General features: G+C 35.0%; 1 protein-coding gene and 1 non-coding gene across 2 annotated transcripts; both read right to left on the bottom strand.

The window, feature by feature from the left end:
• Positions 1 to 1,993: 1,993 nt before the first annotated feature.
• On the bottom strand, positions 1,994 to 2,065 carry TRNAE-CUC (transfer RNA glutamic acid (anticodon CUC)). The gene has a single exon. It is a non-coding gene; the product is annotated as a tRNA-Glu (tRNA).
• Positions 2,066 to 4,529: 2,464 nt separating this feature from the next.
• LOC142976271 (uncharacterized) lies at positions 4,530 to 16,551 on the bottom strand. The gene is made up of 15 exons (XM_076119560.1): positions 16,417 to 16,551; positions 15,519 to 15,710; positions 14,264 to 14,391; positions 13,824 to 13,929; positions 12,592 to 12,804; positions 12,060 to 12,296; positions 11,601 to 11,786; positions 10,854 to 11,372; positions 10,672 to 10,767; positions 10,086 to 10,226; positions 9,531 to 9,764; positions 9,172 to 9,211; positions 8,996 to 9,072; positions 7,827 to 8,241; positions 4,530 to 7,303 (listed from the first exon to the last, which is right to left on the bottom strand). Exons 2-15 carry the CDS (start codon positions 15,705 to 15,707, stop codon positions 4,530 to 4,532), a joined length of 5,355 nt encoding a protein of 1,784 aa, XP_075975675.1. The 5' UTR covers positions 15,708 to 15,710; positions 16,417 to 16,551.
• Between the last annotated feature and the right edge of the window lie 14 nt (positions 16,552 to 16,565).

The raw sequence follows: 16,565 nt of genomic DNA, 5'->3' as shown, positions 1-16,565 counted from the left end.
TAGAATTAGCGTCAGGTAGAATTATCGCTCGTTAATTTGTGAGTGAGAAAGCCCATTTGGGAGTGGCTGCCGTGGGAAATTTACCACAAATAAGTACCTAGTAAAGGATACTTTTGATTTAAGGAAATCTCTTTTCGCGGTCGATGCCGTGGGCAGAAGCTAGTGATTCATATTTCTGGAATCTGATTGAAGGGACTTTGTAAGTGTTCTAGTTTTACTTCCGCTGTCTAGTTTAACTTTCTGGGAATTGCTACTAAGAGATTGGTAGCGAACGACATGGGTGTGTTGATTGATGATCTATAACGAAGTTAACTATTAGATGCTGAGTGATTTCTAACTTAAAATAGATCATGCAAACGTCGGAATTCAGATCTATAAAATAAATCATCTCGCATAATATGGCGCATTTGGTTTTAGATGTGTGAAATGCATTGGAATATTAAAAGGGAATTTTCATCAAAGTAGCATTAGTTTAATCAAATCTGTCGCCCTAAACGCACAAAAAGCGAATTAATTACGTATCAAGTTAATTATTTCTATCTAGATATCAGAGAAACCAATTTACACCTACTTTCCACAGACTTAGCATGTTTTTGTTTCATTAGCAGACTTCTAGATAATATAATGAATTCTAATCAAACGTCTGTTGGCTAGAGAAACCAATTAAGTAAGAGAAATATGAACAGAGTAAATAAGGTTATGGAATTGCTAAACATCGGCATAAGTAAGCCAGCTTTTATATTTATAAACTACCAATGAGATAAGCAACAGTTGATACAGCCAGACGATACATAGGCTACTTTTATGTGCTGGTGTTGGGCATCTAAGGGCCCCATAAATCACACGGAAAATTCTTTAGTATGTAACCAAGTCTAACTGAAATAGCTCGGTAAATTGGTTCACTACTATCAAATCACTATCACAATAAAATAATTAGAACGTATTTTATTAATATTTGAAGGTGATTGATATGAAAACTACAAAAAGAAAATTGTTAAGCGTTAATTACAGTATAATTTTATTCAGGTTAAAATTTCGCGAAGTGTTGCTGCAAAGCTTCAAACTCAACGAGACGCTACCCCAACCAGTAAGTAGTTTTGTTTTCAAACTACAAAAATAATCCGTCCAAACAATATTTTAACCGTCAAAAATATCTAAACTAGATCAGCCAGTCGTAAATCAATCAGCCGTTGTGTGTGGGGTTGCAAAAACATTCGGATACACGCAGTAGCGAAAAATTACGGTCGGAATGCCCTACGGCGTCCGAAGGGTTTTTGTTGCCTATTATGTGTTTGGTATGAATAGTTTTTGAATTTACTGGTTAAAAAAAGTTGGTTTACCAACTGTTGCCCTTGATGGAAGGATTATTTGGAGTTTTTATTCTGTATGTGGCTGCTGTTGTGCTTGTAAAAAGTGTTTTTTTTGACGGCGCGAATAGTGGAAATGTTGATGTGTTCACACATTGCCACTCGGCGTCGTCTGGTTGTACTATCATGGAGCAGTTTAAAAATGTTTACTATAGACTCAAATGTGCTAGTTAGAGCTAACAACTAGAACTCAGTGGTAAATGCATTCGTAGACACTATAAGCAAGGATCAAAGACACCACTGAGTCATCGCTAGAATATTATCACGGGGCTTAAATAATATACTCATTCGCGGCGTAAAATACACCAGTAAAATTATTCGAGTTCACAAGTAAAGCGTTAATAAAGTAATGTGGAATAATAAATACAATTATTTCTACCTTAGAGAAAAGAAAACACGATATAGCTATATCATGGATCTTTTCAGCTTCATGATAAAGCGTAAAAGTTTACTATATTCTTATTACATTAGATTTTATTTATACCAAGACAAACGGTCTTACGCTCTCTCTCCTTTTGTACCGGTTGAAAGCGCTCCAAAACGAATACAATGGAACATCACGGCTTTAATTTACCCAACTAAAAGCAGAATACTTTTAAAATAAATTAAAAAACTGTAAAAAAATATTCCGGTACCGGGAATCGAACCCGAGCCTCCTGGGTGAGAGCCAGGTATCCTAGCCACTAGACCATACCGGAGCTGAAAGAACAGATGAAATGTTTCTTGTGAGTCCGACGCTCTACGATGAAGTGTATTTTCGGCTTAAAGTAGGTCAACTCAAAGATAGAGATGTAGAGATACTTGTAGACGACAAAGTGTTTGACATCAGAAACCATTACTGCAGTGTACGACGTGTACGTGTATAATGTCGAGTATATGAGTAAGTCACGGCTATAATCATGTCTTTGGAGTACCATTCGTCTGCTGAACAGTCATCTTTTCGGTCTAACTGACCTGTGTGATACCCCACCTATCTATTATAATTCTTGATCACTTATAGCTAACTATTTACGCAAGAATGAATTCACATAATAAGGTACCAGGGATTATTCCGTTTCCAAAAACGAGCACAAAGATAAATTGAAAATTAGAACCAATTTACTTCCGAAACCGACAATTGTCTGCGATAAAAAGGTGTTACTCGAATAAAATATACCTACTACAGTTGAGAACGCACGATTATTTTTGGCGTCTACCCGCGAAAGTTTCTGATAAAGGAACAATTTGTATTCTATAAGCCGCCTGAACCCACAGGGAGTAAGTGCCGCGCCGAAATATTGCTTCGAAGCGAATTTTACGAACATCCGCCGACGCAGAGCTATTGTGCTGGAAGAAGCTAATGCATTTCCCTGTTTATACCTATTTAATTTATACACATACAAATTCTTTCAAAACAGCCTTGTAATTTTTCACAATCAGTGTATTTTTAGCTGGTTTTAGCCCAAAACAATTACTTGTATCACATATCGTGAACAAATCAAGTACATGCTTGCACGTAAGTTTCAAAAACACAACCTCGTATACTGAAAAATACTAGGAAGACCCTCTTATACATAATAGAGCGAATTATAACACCAATTTCAAGTGTTCGAAAACCGAACAACAATCTTTCAACAACCCAATAGTTTTTTTTATGATTTCCTAACAGCAAAAAGAGAGACAGCTGCCTGTTCCAGAACCAACACACTCGCAGAAAATCGAGCCAGGGTAGTCTATAGCCAGCTCTGTTGACTGCCAAATGGAATACGACGTAGGTTATGAAATGGGCGTCTGCGTGCGTGAAACGTAATTTGAAACGTGTTGCAAACGCACTAGAGATGAAACTCAACACGGGGCAAGCTCACAGAGCAGTAATTGTTTGCTCTCTTTTAAACGTTTGTACGCAGTATCGGGGATCAGCTAAAACATTTTCGTTCTTTTTAGTTTATTGGTTCATAGCAGGCATTTGTTAATTGAGTTACTGAATGAAGTATGTACTTACTTATCTTTTCCTTGAAGTTGAAAACATTATATTTTAGCTACCAGTGCAATATTATTATGACTCAAACATTTCCATAATGACCCAATCGTCTACTTAACAATAGCCATCATAAAAGTCAGTTATCCATGACCACCTTTGATTATTAAATTTATCCCATGAGTACCTAATTTCCATGAGTCGCTTACTTATCAATATTGATTGAGAATAATAAAACTTTCACATTCAACAGTCGTACAGCTCATAAATACTCAGCAATCCATTCAATATAATGCTCTACTTCGAAATTCATTTTTAAATTTACTCCCAAACTTTATATCTTGCACAAGTGTAAGTCACAAATAGCAGTCCCAGAAACTAACGGAATAAAAATGAATAATGTCCTTTGAACTAATGCGTCGCGCATTAAGTATTCGACCCGCAATCGGGTACACACGTGCAAGATGAAACTGCACACTGCAGGCAGGCAAACTTAAACCATTTACCGGGCGCACGTATAAAGGGAAAACATCGTGAGACGCCTGTTCGGAAAATATTGCGGAGGAAGTCATTAGGACGGCAGTGGGGAAATATTAAAGAAAATAGAGGCAATGCAGTGAGGAAATGAAAATTGAGACGCTCTCTTTGAATGGCGCAACGGCTATTCTAACTTCTTAAAACGAAATAGTAGAAATATGAAATTACTTTTCTATATTTCTGATCAGCTAAATAAACGAATACACTAAATGAACATAAAATAAAATAAATGTATTGAACAAAGCTTGCAGTTTTATTGTATAAAATATCAGTTAAATAGAAAACGTGTCATAATAACGATTTAGAAAACAAATGGACTACGTGTAGCATACTTTTTCTTATCTATCTAGAAACAAAACATACACGTAATAATAGACAACTCACAAACGTCTGATAAATTGCTATTGTAATGGAACTTCGATCATCAATCGTTGAGTTTTAGTGCGACATTTCAAAATACGACCATTACGACCTCCTCAACAAAACGTATGCGATCATCCATCATACGAAGTTTGGAAATAAAATGGGTCCATATCGTGTATTCCTTGTTTTTAACTTAGATTAATGTGACAACAAATAATATAAAGGCCTTGAAGCACACATTTATTTTTGTAACTTAAGATCAAACCGTAAATCGTAAACCACAATAAAATAAACATATAAAAAGACTACTTATACGTAATATTTCTCAAAAACGGTGGTAGTTGGGGTGGCATGTTGTTCAATGAATTCCACATTTCCTGATTGACAAAAGGTGGATATTCTTTAACACCAGAATCAAATTCTAGTTTCTTCCCCTTACCTCCCTGCGCTTTGTTACACATGCCAGTTATTTCTATCAACTCGTTGGATACGCCAACGTATCTGTCTTTATGATATGGACAAAAAGTCTCTGTCACGTAATAGCACTGCTTTGTAGAACCTAGTTTATGTTTGGAAGTTCTAAACTCAGATGGTTTTATGACTATATGTGGCGATTTGTCTCTGGTGTTTAATTTTCCAAAACATGAAATAACTTCTGAGCAAAGTTTTTTTCCATTGCTCTCAGATCTCACTTTATATACAAGCTCTGATTTCGTGCCATCAAGCCCCAACAATGAATTACATAACCAATCTACGGTTTCCAATTGTAATTCAGCACATACACATTTAGATAATTCACAATCACAATCCTCTGGCCTCGCATTACAAGTTGTTGCTACTGACTTATCCATAAGTGACAAACATTTCGTAACGCCCACATCAGTTGTGTTCACTTTATCATCAAAATACTTTTCAATCCCTTTTACACAGCTTGAAACTATAACATAAATGTTACCCGAAGATGTAATTTTTAACGATCCATATTCACCTCTCTCCTCGTTGTCACTGTTCAATGTTATTTGTATGTTTCCTGATTCTGTTCTCTTGATGGGTACAAGACCATTAGAATTGGAAGCTAAATAGCTCCTTAAATTATTAATAAACGTTTTCTTTGATTCTTTATTGAGAATGACAGCATACTGACCTGAATCAGTTTTTTTTAGAACAGCTGCTGGTTCAGAAAATAAAGCTTTACTTACTTGAAGTTTGCCTTTTACGTTATCATATAATTGTGTGTCACTACTAGATTTATACTCAACGTGTTTCGATTTTTGTAAGTTTTCTCCAAGAAATTCTCTACTTGACGCTGGGTGCAGTTTACTAAGTATTTCACCGAATACTTGAGCTGAGGATGTAGAACTTCTTTTTGGAGTCGTTCTATCGATATCATCAAATACGGGTCCTTGTACAAGCACTTTAATGTTCCCTGACCCAGTTTTAACAACCAAAGCGTTTAATTCATGTGGGGGAATATAGCCATTTGCATTCAAGTCTATTACATAACCGGATTGAGCTTTCTTCAAATGTACAAAACACTCTTTTTTCTTACCAACACAAACTTTTAAGGTTTGTTTGTAACGATTTTCAAATTCTTTATCTAATACAATAGTGTAATTATTGGATTCTGTCTTTTTTAATACTGCAGGGAGTTCTATAGGAGTATCCACATAACCAGCTATCTTTATTTTATATAATTCTTCAATATTAGGATCTGATTTCTCTAGCTTAAAATTTCTTATATTCTGTGGACGGATTGGAATAAGCATACTGGTACCGGAATCGCATTTTTTAAATACTGCGTTATACTTTTGATTGCATTCGTCTATATTAACAATGTAAGTGCCTGACATGGTTTTCGATAAAATCACAGGATTCGTAGTTCCATCGGATGGAATGTAATCTGACGATGCTATTTTGATAAGATCGGCACCAATAGCTCCCGACGGAGACTTGGTGATAACTGTTTCAAATTCTCTTAAAAAACTGTCACATTTAGATTTAATTTGTAATGTTATTACTACATTCCCTTTTTCATATAATCTTCGGAATTCAAGTGAATAATCCTGCATTTTTTTCGGGATTTCAAATCGATCTGGGATTTCATACGCAAAACTCAATGGAGTTGGAGAAGAAATAGAACTTTCTAGTTGAAACATACTTTTATGCTGCAATTCTCGGATAAGATCACTTTTTTCACTTCCACCTGGGCCGCAAATTTCATCCTTCTTACGAATAGATGAAGAATGTTCGAAAAGACTGCTGCTATTTTTTCCATCTTGATGCTTAAGATTGCTAGGTCTTGTACTATATTTTACTACTTTATTTTCCGATTCTAGAGAAGAGCTCACTGTGGGTTGTTGGTTAACATTGTCAATTTCTTCTAAAGGAGCCAATTTTCCCTTTTCTTGTTTCGAAATACTTTGTCTTACGTCAAAAGATACAGAACAAGCTGGGCATGTTTTATGATGATTATTTCTTGTATTTTTGTCATTTTCCGATATATCTGAGTTTACTCGAGAGGTCGTCTGATCTTCTAGGTTCTCAATCGAACTTACAAGACTTTTGTGCATTTCTAATAACTTTGTTCCAGATGGTGTACTTCTTATTACTATTCTTTGTGTATTCGACACTACGTCGTCTTTGCTGTCGAAGTCTAATGTCAAATGCCCGTCAATAGTTTTCTTTAAGGACACAATCATGTAAGGTTTTTCAAACGTTCTTTCTTCAATTAATTGAATAATTTCGTCATTCAGTTCCATAGTCAAGTTTCCCGAGTCAGTTTTTGTCAGTTCGGTAAATTGGTTACTAAATTGACCGCTGTTATTTTCGATAACTACTTTAAACTTCTTCGATACCCTTCTTGAAGTCGATGCTTCGTCAATATTACCTGATTCAGATTGTCCGTCATTTACATATATCCTTTGTTGTTGACTATAAGGTGAAGCCTTGCGAAATGGCCTAAGTTCAATTTTCCCAGCTGCACAAGGCAATTTATATCGAACCTCGGTTAAAGGCGGCTCCCAATGCTGGGTACTTTTGTCACAACACTGCACTATAGCTGTTTTCAGATGTTTTGTATCTGTAAGTCAATTGCATTTATAATTTTCATAAAATATTTATTTAATTTAATGAATTAATTGTTATTACGTGGGAGTACAAAACATGTGAAAGCAGTTTCTACTAACAATTATTGCAATAAACTAACAATAATACTGCTTATGCTTCTTGTATGTAATGTAAGCCTCTTTATCAAAATAAATAATAAGTGTACAACGTTTTGCTTCTACAGCCTAAATAAGTGTTAACACAATTTAACCTGGCGCACCTATACACCACACGATTTATATGATAAAATTAATATACGTTCTATTTCTTTTTAACTTTTCTAATATTATTTTTTACTTTACTTCGGCTTTGATGCTGTCTACCTTTTGGTGTTTCAACGGGAATTCTCTTTTGATTAGATTTTAAACAATCCTTAGTATTCGGACATACTCTACATTCGCATTTATTTATTTGCTGTGTTAGTTTATCGGTGCGTCTCAAACATTTTCTAATTCCTTGGAACTTTCGCATTACAAAATTAGAATCATCGGTCATACTTTCAATTTCTGTTTGAATAGACGATTCAACCGCCGGTGACTTTGTGCCTTGACACCTATCATCATTATGAGATTTTTTATCAGCTTGGAATAGTTTTTCAGATAAATGAATACACTCAGCTTTGGCAAGATTTTGTTTTTGCTCGATAATCAATGTTTTAGTAACTTTAGGATCAACTAGACAATCGTGAGATTGCGATTGTTTGTCTTTTTTTAATTCCTTAGAAATGTCATTTTCATCTAATCTTTCAGATTTGACTTCGGTTTCGACTACAGTGTCTTCAACTTGGTCTTTTGATTTCCCCAATGACGAAACTTCTTTCAACAATTCTTCAACCGTTATCCATTCCACATCAGATGATGACAGCTGTCGGGCATCTATGCTTTCAGGATTAACAATAATCTCGTTTATAAGCTGTTTTACAGTATCACAAACTTGCCTGTTTGATAAGCTAGTTCTTGATGACTTTATGTCCTCATTTAAAATTTTCGACGAACTTGTTTCCAATCTTATATGAATACTACCCGAAAGCGATGGTTTGCTCATATTAAGAGTGGTATCTTTTTTATCGTCTTTATTTTTATAAATTTTTGGACATAATATAACTTTTATATCTTTGTTCGGCTTTGCTTGTGGTTTAATTTTTGGACCTTTCTTGATACTATTTTTCAGAGACAGTTTCTTGTTTTCAACGACACGTGCATCGTTACTGCTTTTACTGTTTCTACAAATATTCATTTTTCCTTTATTGCCTGTTTTTTTTATGCTAAAAATCGAATTTGTGATAGCACAAATTCGTGGCTTTTTATTATTTCTACATTTACAGACCAAAAAATATTTCTTTGCTATATTATAACAATCGCATGCTGCATCTTTTCTTGATATGTTCGTAACACCTTTATTGTTTTTCGCCGTCACCTATGATGAAATTACGAATATGAAATTCCATTATCATTTTATTTTGACTAACATGGTGGTTAATTTTCTGAAGCGTAAAGGAAATAAAACCACCATGTGTATTTTAAATTTAAATTTATTATCAAAAATTACATTCAATTAACAAATATCCAAAACGTTAAATATTTTGTGACATGTTTATCTATGCGTGATTGTTTTTCGTCAGACAGTATTACTTTTCTGATACGTTGCTTATGAATGCGTAACTTACTTTCTCTATAGGGGAGATCCCATCGTAGCTTCCCATGACTTCCTCAATAATTTGATCTCGTGGCAGACCTCTACGATCTAAAATAATGAGAATGAAAGGTCACATTGTTGGGTCACTGAGACCAACATATTGTACTCCCACGTAAACATAAAAACTATTTGCTAAATGTTACTTACCTCTAAAACTAGGGGACGACCTTCTTGAAGGACTTCCAGACTGAAAGTAATATGAAAATGAAACTTAGTATATTGTTAAAAACTTCGATAATTTGTAGTAAGAATTCGCTTTACAAATCTATTTTTACATTCGTCAGAAGAATCCAAGTAACCTATAGAAAAGCATCATTATACTTGGGCCACTCCAAACGTGTAAACTAAGTCATGTCATTTTATATGAGTCTCTCGCTCGCACTTACACATTGTCACATTCATTTTATTCTTTTGACTATGACGTAGTTCGCACGTTTGTAACGGCCTGCCTATAATAGGGGGTTTTAAATACATTTGTAGATGAGAATTAGTTTAGTATCACTCACCCTATCATCAGAATATTTGTTAAGATAATTGGACATTCGACTTCGTGACAATGAACCAAGTCCTTCAGAGCCGAGCGTGCACTGAGCTGCTCTCATGTTCTTTGAGTACGGGCAGCTCTTCCCTGCACAAGGACTTGGCCTCCAGGCAGACATGTTCGGAGCTTCTTGACCATGAGCACTGCATTCGGTCCCACAAATAGTGTTGTCTCTATGTGGACACATCTTCACATCCACCTGAAAAATATGTGGGAGTTATTCATAAGTATTACCAATTTTACTGCTTTTTAATGGACTTCTGGAAATCAGTATTGATTATTTCTTTAGATTATACTATGTTGAAATGGCCAAAACAAACTGGACCAATACATCCCAAGGCTCGAGAAATATGGAGATCATGGAAAGAGATGTTTACTATCAGTGAAACAAAGCTAGCAATAACAGTAACAGTCATTTGATATCGGCGTTAATACTACGCCAATTTGTCAAGTTATTATATTTTCTTACTGTATAGACCGTCTTATTACTTGTTCTTTATTAATAAAATAATGTTATTACTTCTTGTAAATCTTCCTTATCTGGTGGAGGGCACGGAGTAGGATCTTTTGGCGGCGGGGGAGCTTTCACCATGCAGATACAACCTTTAGGACCTTTCGGGCAATTGCATTCGTTGCTACCTCCCCATCGTTGGCACGGTTCCTGAAAATTGTGAAAAATAAAAAAAATACCAGATTTATTTTATCCAAACATAAAACTAGGAAATAAACCCTCTTAAAAATCTATTACAATATCTATTCAATAAAAACGTATAACGGAGGCATAAAATACCGCAATAACACGGGAAGTAAATTAAATCGTTTCAGTGCTGGTCCGGGGATTAACTCGATAAAATAAGTCTTACGCAAGTCGTAAAAACTGCGGGGAACGGATTGAAAGTTCAAAAGCAGAACATTTAATAACGTCATTAGTCTTTGAAGGATTATCAAAAACTTGGTCTTTAGATTTTATGTATAGAAAACATATATAATTATTAGTACAATTTATCACTTTTATTATTATAACGTTCTACTATTATTCCTGCTTTAGGTTTTATTTTCTAGAGGAATTCATATTAAAATCTAAAATTGAATTGTCAAAAGATTACCTTCTTGGCTGCAGTACTCTTGTCTTGCTTAGCCGGTTTTTCTACCTTCACTTCTTTAAGACACACCATTAGCTGTTTGTACGTATCGGGATCCAACTATTGAACATAAACATGTTAATAAAGCAAAAAGAAAACCAAAAACTCGTCAAAGAGTTTTCCTAAAGTTTATTTAGTGTTCTCACCTCACACCGAGTTTTCACTGCCCCACCCACTATCGTCAAATTCAAGTTCTTCTTCACCGTCGTCAAAATAAAATCTTGCAAGATCTTTCTGGTCTCAGGATTCAACTTGCCATTCCTGCTTCTCTTCAAACATTTCAACACAGCCTCTGCTACAGCTTTACCAGGGTTAGTCTTAGACTGTCTTGCTAGTACAGTATACATGTTATCAAATACATTGTCCAGAAACTTCTGTTTCACACTCATACACACACAATCCAAATTAGGATCATGTTCACAATGGTCCCCTTCAAGCTTACAATCAACTCCAGCCAAACATTTAGGACAATCGGTACAATATTTCCTAATCTCATCAGTATCAACACACTCGTGACATTTCACACATTGGTTTTTGTACTCAGTTATTTCTGTTCCAAGTTTTTTGATTTCCTCCATTACACTTTCTTCTTTATTTTTACATTTCAATTTGCAACTGTCGTAAGTTTGCTGTAATAAACCTAGTTCGTCTGACAGGGCTTCTTTCTAAAAATTTAAAAACAAATACAATTCTATGACATATTTTTTTTTAGGAAAAAACATAACAACCTTTAAAACATAACAAACATTTAGTTCTCATAATTTACAAGTTAATACAAGTTTAAGTTGTAACTCCCGCGTACCTGTTCCAAAATGGAAATTATGGTAGCCGATACGAAAGATATATTGGGGTTAAGAAAATCCCAGATTATTTATTATTTTCTTAATACTAACCTCTGCTCTAAGATCTTCGTTTTCCAGTTTCTTCTGTAATAAACATTTGCATATTTTCTGCAAATCCTCTCTTGCTTCCTTTACGTAATTAGAGCCTTCTGAATGTTTATTTTTCTTATGTGCTACCTCGTCTTGAATTTTTTTCTGAGCTTTAGATATATCAGCATTTAAATTATTCAATTTATCCTAGAAGTAAAATCTCAATAAATAAAATCAATATAATATAATAAATAAAATAAAAATGAATCGCTAAGCGTGTTACCAAGCGCATATCTCGAGAACAACTGAACCGATTTCGCTAATTCTTTCCTTTATAATATTAATTGAAGTACGAGGATGGTTCTTACGAAATTTATTTTTGTGGCAGTGGTAGCTAGTAAGTAATAATAAATTATTTGAAGGATTTGTAGAACATTGTTTTGGATATTATAATATTAATAGTTCAAAAGTTATTCTTACTGCTGAAGATGCTTTCTTATTAGCCATCGATTTCTTAATAGTATCAGCTTCTTTTTTTGCAGCGTCTACTCTTTTGCGAAAGTTGGTTATTTCTGTGTCCATAATTCTGAGGTCGTTTTTCTTCTGGTTCATCTTTTCCTTCATCTCGTTCATGCATCTGTTTACACTTTGCAGTTGAAAGTCTACCTCTTTTTTATTCTTTCTCCATTTACTTACGCTCCCTTCTACGTCTCTTAGCTGAAATTAATAATATTATGTGAAAAAATACAATACAACGTGTTGATATTTACTAACGGATCAAAATAACTACTTTAAACAAAGTAAAATTTAGGCCTGTACAAAGCCCATGAATATTACGAATATTTTAGCAATTCCTGATATTTAGAAAACCAATCCAGGCCATATTGTTCAGTATATTCAAACAAAATTGTGCATGTCTTTAATCTACTTCAAACAAATAGAAGTTCTCAGTAAGAAATGTTTGTAACTATGTATTTTTGTGCGCGATTTTTTACTAAAGTTCATGAATTACCTCATCCAGTAACCCCCTCTGCCTTTCAAGCGACTCTCCAACTTTCTTCTTATAAGTGTCTTCCATACACATCCACATGCAGTCAGCTTCCTTCAACATAGCTACTCCAGCCTTCTCCTTCTCTTCTAAAATCTTTATCTGTTCTGAAAGGTCCCTCTGGACTTCTAGTAGTTCTTTCACTCTGACGTGGCATTTCTTGTCGAATGATACCGCCTGATGGGAACGAAAGGTATATTTATTGTTAAGGACTACAACAAGTTACTTCATTTGCTTTTCAAATGCATTAACAGGCATATTTCTGTGTTTTGTGACCATAATCGTGATGACAGGCCTCATCACTACACACATATTTGAATCGGCACATTCGGTTCGGCAAAATTTATCGATCGATAATACCGACTCGACTCACTTGTTCGGCTTGTGCCGATCGAGTCCATCTAGGTTTTAAGTTAGTCGGTAGGTAGTTAGTCTTAAATTAGTAACTAATCAGAGTTTCAACGATTTTGATAATATGGGGCAATATTTTACGCTATTAATTTTATTACTATCGATTTTATACAACTAAATGAACATGTGACGGTTAATCATCGCTTCTTATTAATTTGGAAACTCTAAACTAAATCAACCTACTAATTCAGACAGTCAATTTCTTTTTTCGTTGTAATTGTCGAGATCGCAAATAAGTACAAGACTTATGCAATTATTTAAACAAGGTGCGAATAAAACTAAGTGAGACACTAGCTTATATTCACGTTGAAGACATAAAAGTCTAGTAAAATAAATGGTTTAATACCTCGCTCGTAAAGTAGGGACTCGCTACTTAGCAAAGTCTATGAGTGTACTAAATGGAACCTTATAACCGGCACGTTTTTACACATAGGACTGAAATTCGTCATGCCTCTGATGTTACGGCCGTAGTCGTAAAGGGTAGAAGTAAAGATTACTTTGTCCACTTTATTATATGGTAACTTTCCTTTGTGTAATTATAATTTATGGGAAGTATTCTCTAGCACATGGAAAGTCTAATAAATGAATTAAGTGTTATGCGAGTTTAAATTATATTTTTTTACTGACTTTACTAAGTTTCTGAAAACTTGTAATACATTATTTCACGAATCAACATTTTATGAGGACAGATGCAGCCTCCACGCATATGAAGCCTAAAATCTCAGTCTTTTTTCATGTAATAGAGAGAAAAGATATTAGTATATACATGAAAATGCATAACTTACATCATTAAGATTGCACAAAACTTTGGAGAGTGGCATCGAATCCCTGCTGCAACCACGCGTAGGACTTTGATTCGAATTGCTTTCGTTTGCCCCCCTTTGGCAACAACTGTTGAAGTCAGAAAAAAATTTTAGATCAATATCGAAAGAACGACGTTCTTCGGGCTAGGTGAGTAACACGCGCTACCTTCTTGGACGTACTTTTGAGTATAGGTACTCTAACTAGGGGACTGAAGAGGACTTCGGTCCCCTAGTTTACACAAAACATACATTGTTATATACTTGTGTCAACCATAGACTGTCATTTCGAATCTACTTGATCTTTGTATCGTTTTTTTTTTAAAGCCCTTGAATCCCCTGATACAATATTATACTGTAAATTCTTACTGCTGGAGTTATTTTTCACAAAGAAGAGAAGAATACAGGCTATTTCATGAATTTACCTAGGTGATTTGGAAGCGCAGGGAGATTCGCCGGCAGCCATGTAAGTGATGTAACGTCGTGGCCCGAACACACGGCTGGAGTGTACGATATTTGGGGTTTTGATGCCCATACGCTTCTGAACTTCTCGCTGCAAATGAATTTTATGAAATATATACCAACAACAGTAACTAGCTTGGAATGTGCGATTTATCGAGAATATAACTGAGATTTAGGTTAGTATGTCCAAAAAAAGGTGCACAATGCACATAGAAAACAGACAAACTGCATTAGTCTGCGGGTAATCGATGCTCTAAACTCTAGATTTTGTACGCCTTCACTACCCACGCACTTAGCATACAAGGCTCTCTACTAAGTTATCATTCTATGGAAACTTAAAGACTGTAACTATAGTCTGTACAGTCTGTACTTTCGAGTATCGAGAGTTTGAAGTTAAAAATGTATTGCAAAAATAGTTTCTACGGCGGCTGCTAGAAGCGCTCATCACATTTTTGTACAAAATATCTCGATGGTTATCCCGGTAGAGGATAGTCGTAGAAATATTAGTAGAAAACGCTACTGGAAATCTTCAGTAAATGAAAGACTTAAAGCTGTCAACATTTCAACAAGTTAAGATCTTTTTGTAAAGAAACCAGTTGATCCTTTTCTTCGAAAGTAAGTATAAAAGGTCGGCAAAAAATGTCAATGGCTTCTTTAAATTAAAGCGTCAATTCGAGTACGTACTTCATTTCAATTATGTTGAATCTGAAGTTCTCAATTTCAACGACTTAAAGGACCGTAGTACATTTTACCATAAAACAGAAAGCTTAGAAGATTAGATACTGTATTGTTGAATTTTGTTTTCTTGTATTAGCATTTGGTAGATCAAAATCTTTAACCACTTTTGAATTTGAATCAGTTAGCTTATCAGGTGAAATTTTGATACATTTGCCGTCAATTTATACAATGGATCTTGGACTTATCCGACACTTAACTGTCCGTATTTATGCAAAATGGAACCACACGACAATTTTTCAATTTTTATTTTTTAGCGGAATACTAATATAGAAATGGTCTAAAACCTTATACAAAAAAGAACGACGCGATTTTCGCCTCAGAAATAGGGTTTATTAAAAGCAGAACAGAACCAACTACAACTGATAGAGCTGCACATGTTTTTGTAAAACCTTTGATATCTCAAAAGTACGTATTTGCTGTGTGGTTCCTTTTTGCATAAATATGGACAACTATAAGTCGTAAAATCCTTAGTACACTAACCGTGAGATTACATTCAGGATCGTCTTTGAGAATGTTCCAGAAATCGCACATGAGCCTTAAACCAACATTGCTGGTGTTACTTGAACGTGCCATCAATGAGTTCGGCGAGGATATGGTGGAGTTCAACTCCTTTATAAGATCATCCAATGCCCTGTAGCGACGGTTCAGACATTCTGCTATCTCCGGCATTGTCTACAAGAAAAAAAATAAGATTACGTATAAAAAAAGTATAACGGTTTGCCTTTTTGCCTACGGAATAACAGCGAAAGACCGCATGACCAGAATTATTGAGAAACAATAATATTTTTTCAAATGTTTTTATTTCTGTTTCGCTGCTACTCCGTAAACGTAGGCTAACCTTTAAATTAGTTTAGGTTCATTCGTAAATCCAGGAGTCCACAGCCCTTTTCCATCCAAACAGTTCCTTCTCAGAAAACCATAAAGCAATTTCCTTTTTAGCACTTTCTATACTATCCGAAGAATGTATAATGTTGCGGCCAGTCTCGATGCAAAGATCCCCACGTATTGTGCCGGGACGAGCCTGCTCCGGATTTGTAGCACCGACCAAATTATGGCAGATCCTTATCGCATTAACACCTTCCCATACCATAGGAACTACAGGTCCCGAACTCATATACTTCAGATGATCGGGAAAAAAAGCTTTAGCTATCAAATGACTGTAATGTTTCTTTAACAACTCTTCAGACGCAAAAATAAATTTAAGGCCCACCAACTTAAAACCCTTTTTTTCGAATCGCTGAATTATACTGCCCACGAGCCCACGTTGAACACCGTCTGGCTTTATCATAATAAAAGTCCTTTCCAGCTGACTAATAGTCATTCCAAGAATTTGACTGACGTGGGAATGCCTTGTAAATTACGTAAAGTAGCAACCAACCTTCTGGAGATAAACAAATATTTTTACTAAATTATAGTTATATTGTGAGTGCTTATTGAGTATTTGTCATGGTTTACGATCACAGTTGATAATTTTATAAAAATTATAACTTTTTACTATAATAATGACATGCTAATTTTGACGTAAGA

This window comes from Anticarsia gemmatalis, chromosome 10, assembly GCF_050436995.1.
Source record: "Anticarsia gemmatalis isolate Benzon Research Colony breed Stoneville strain chromosome 10, ilAntGemm2 primary, whole genome shotgun sequence".
Lineage (NCBI taxonomy): Eukaryota > Metazoa > Arthropoda > Insecta > Lepidoptera > Erebidae > Anticarsia > Anticarsia gemmatalis.
Note: the sequence above shows the minus strand (reverse complement) of the source record. Positions and strands in the feature narration are given on the sequence as shown.

Excerpts from the sequence above, each read along its gene's own strand:
- LOC142976271 (XM_076119560.1), bottom strand. The coding sequence starts at position 15,707 with ATGCCGGAGATAGCAGAATGTCTGAACCGTCGCTACAGGGCATTGGAT. Across the intron at positions 11,787-12,059 it reads ATAAGAAAGCATCTTCAGCA|GATAAATTGAATAATTTAAA; the intron begins GTAAGAATAACT and ends TTTTACTTCTAG. Across the intron at positions 10,227-10,671 it reads AGAGTACTGCAGCCAAGAAG|GAACCGTGCCAACGATGGGG; the intron begins GTAATCTTTTGA and ends CACAATTTTCAG.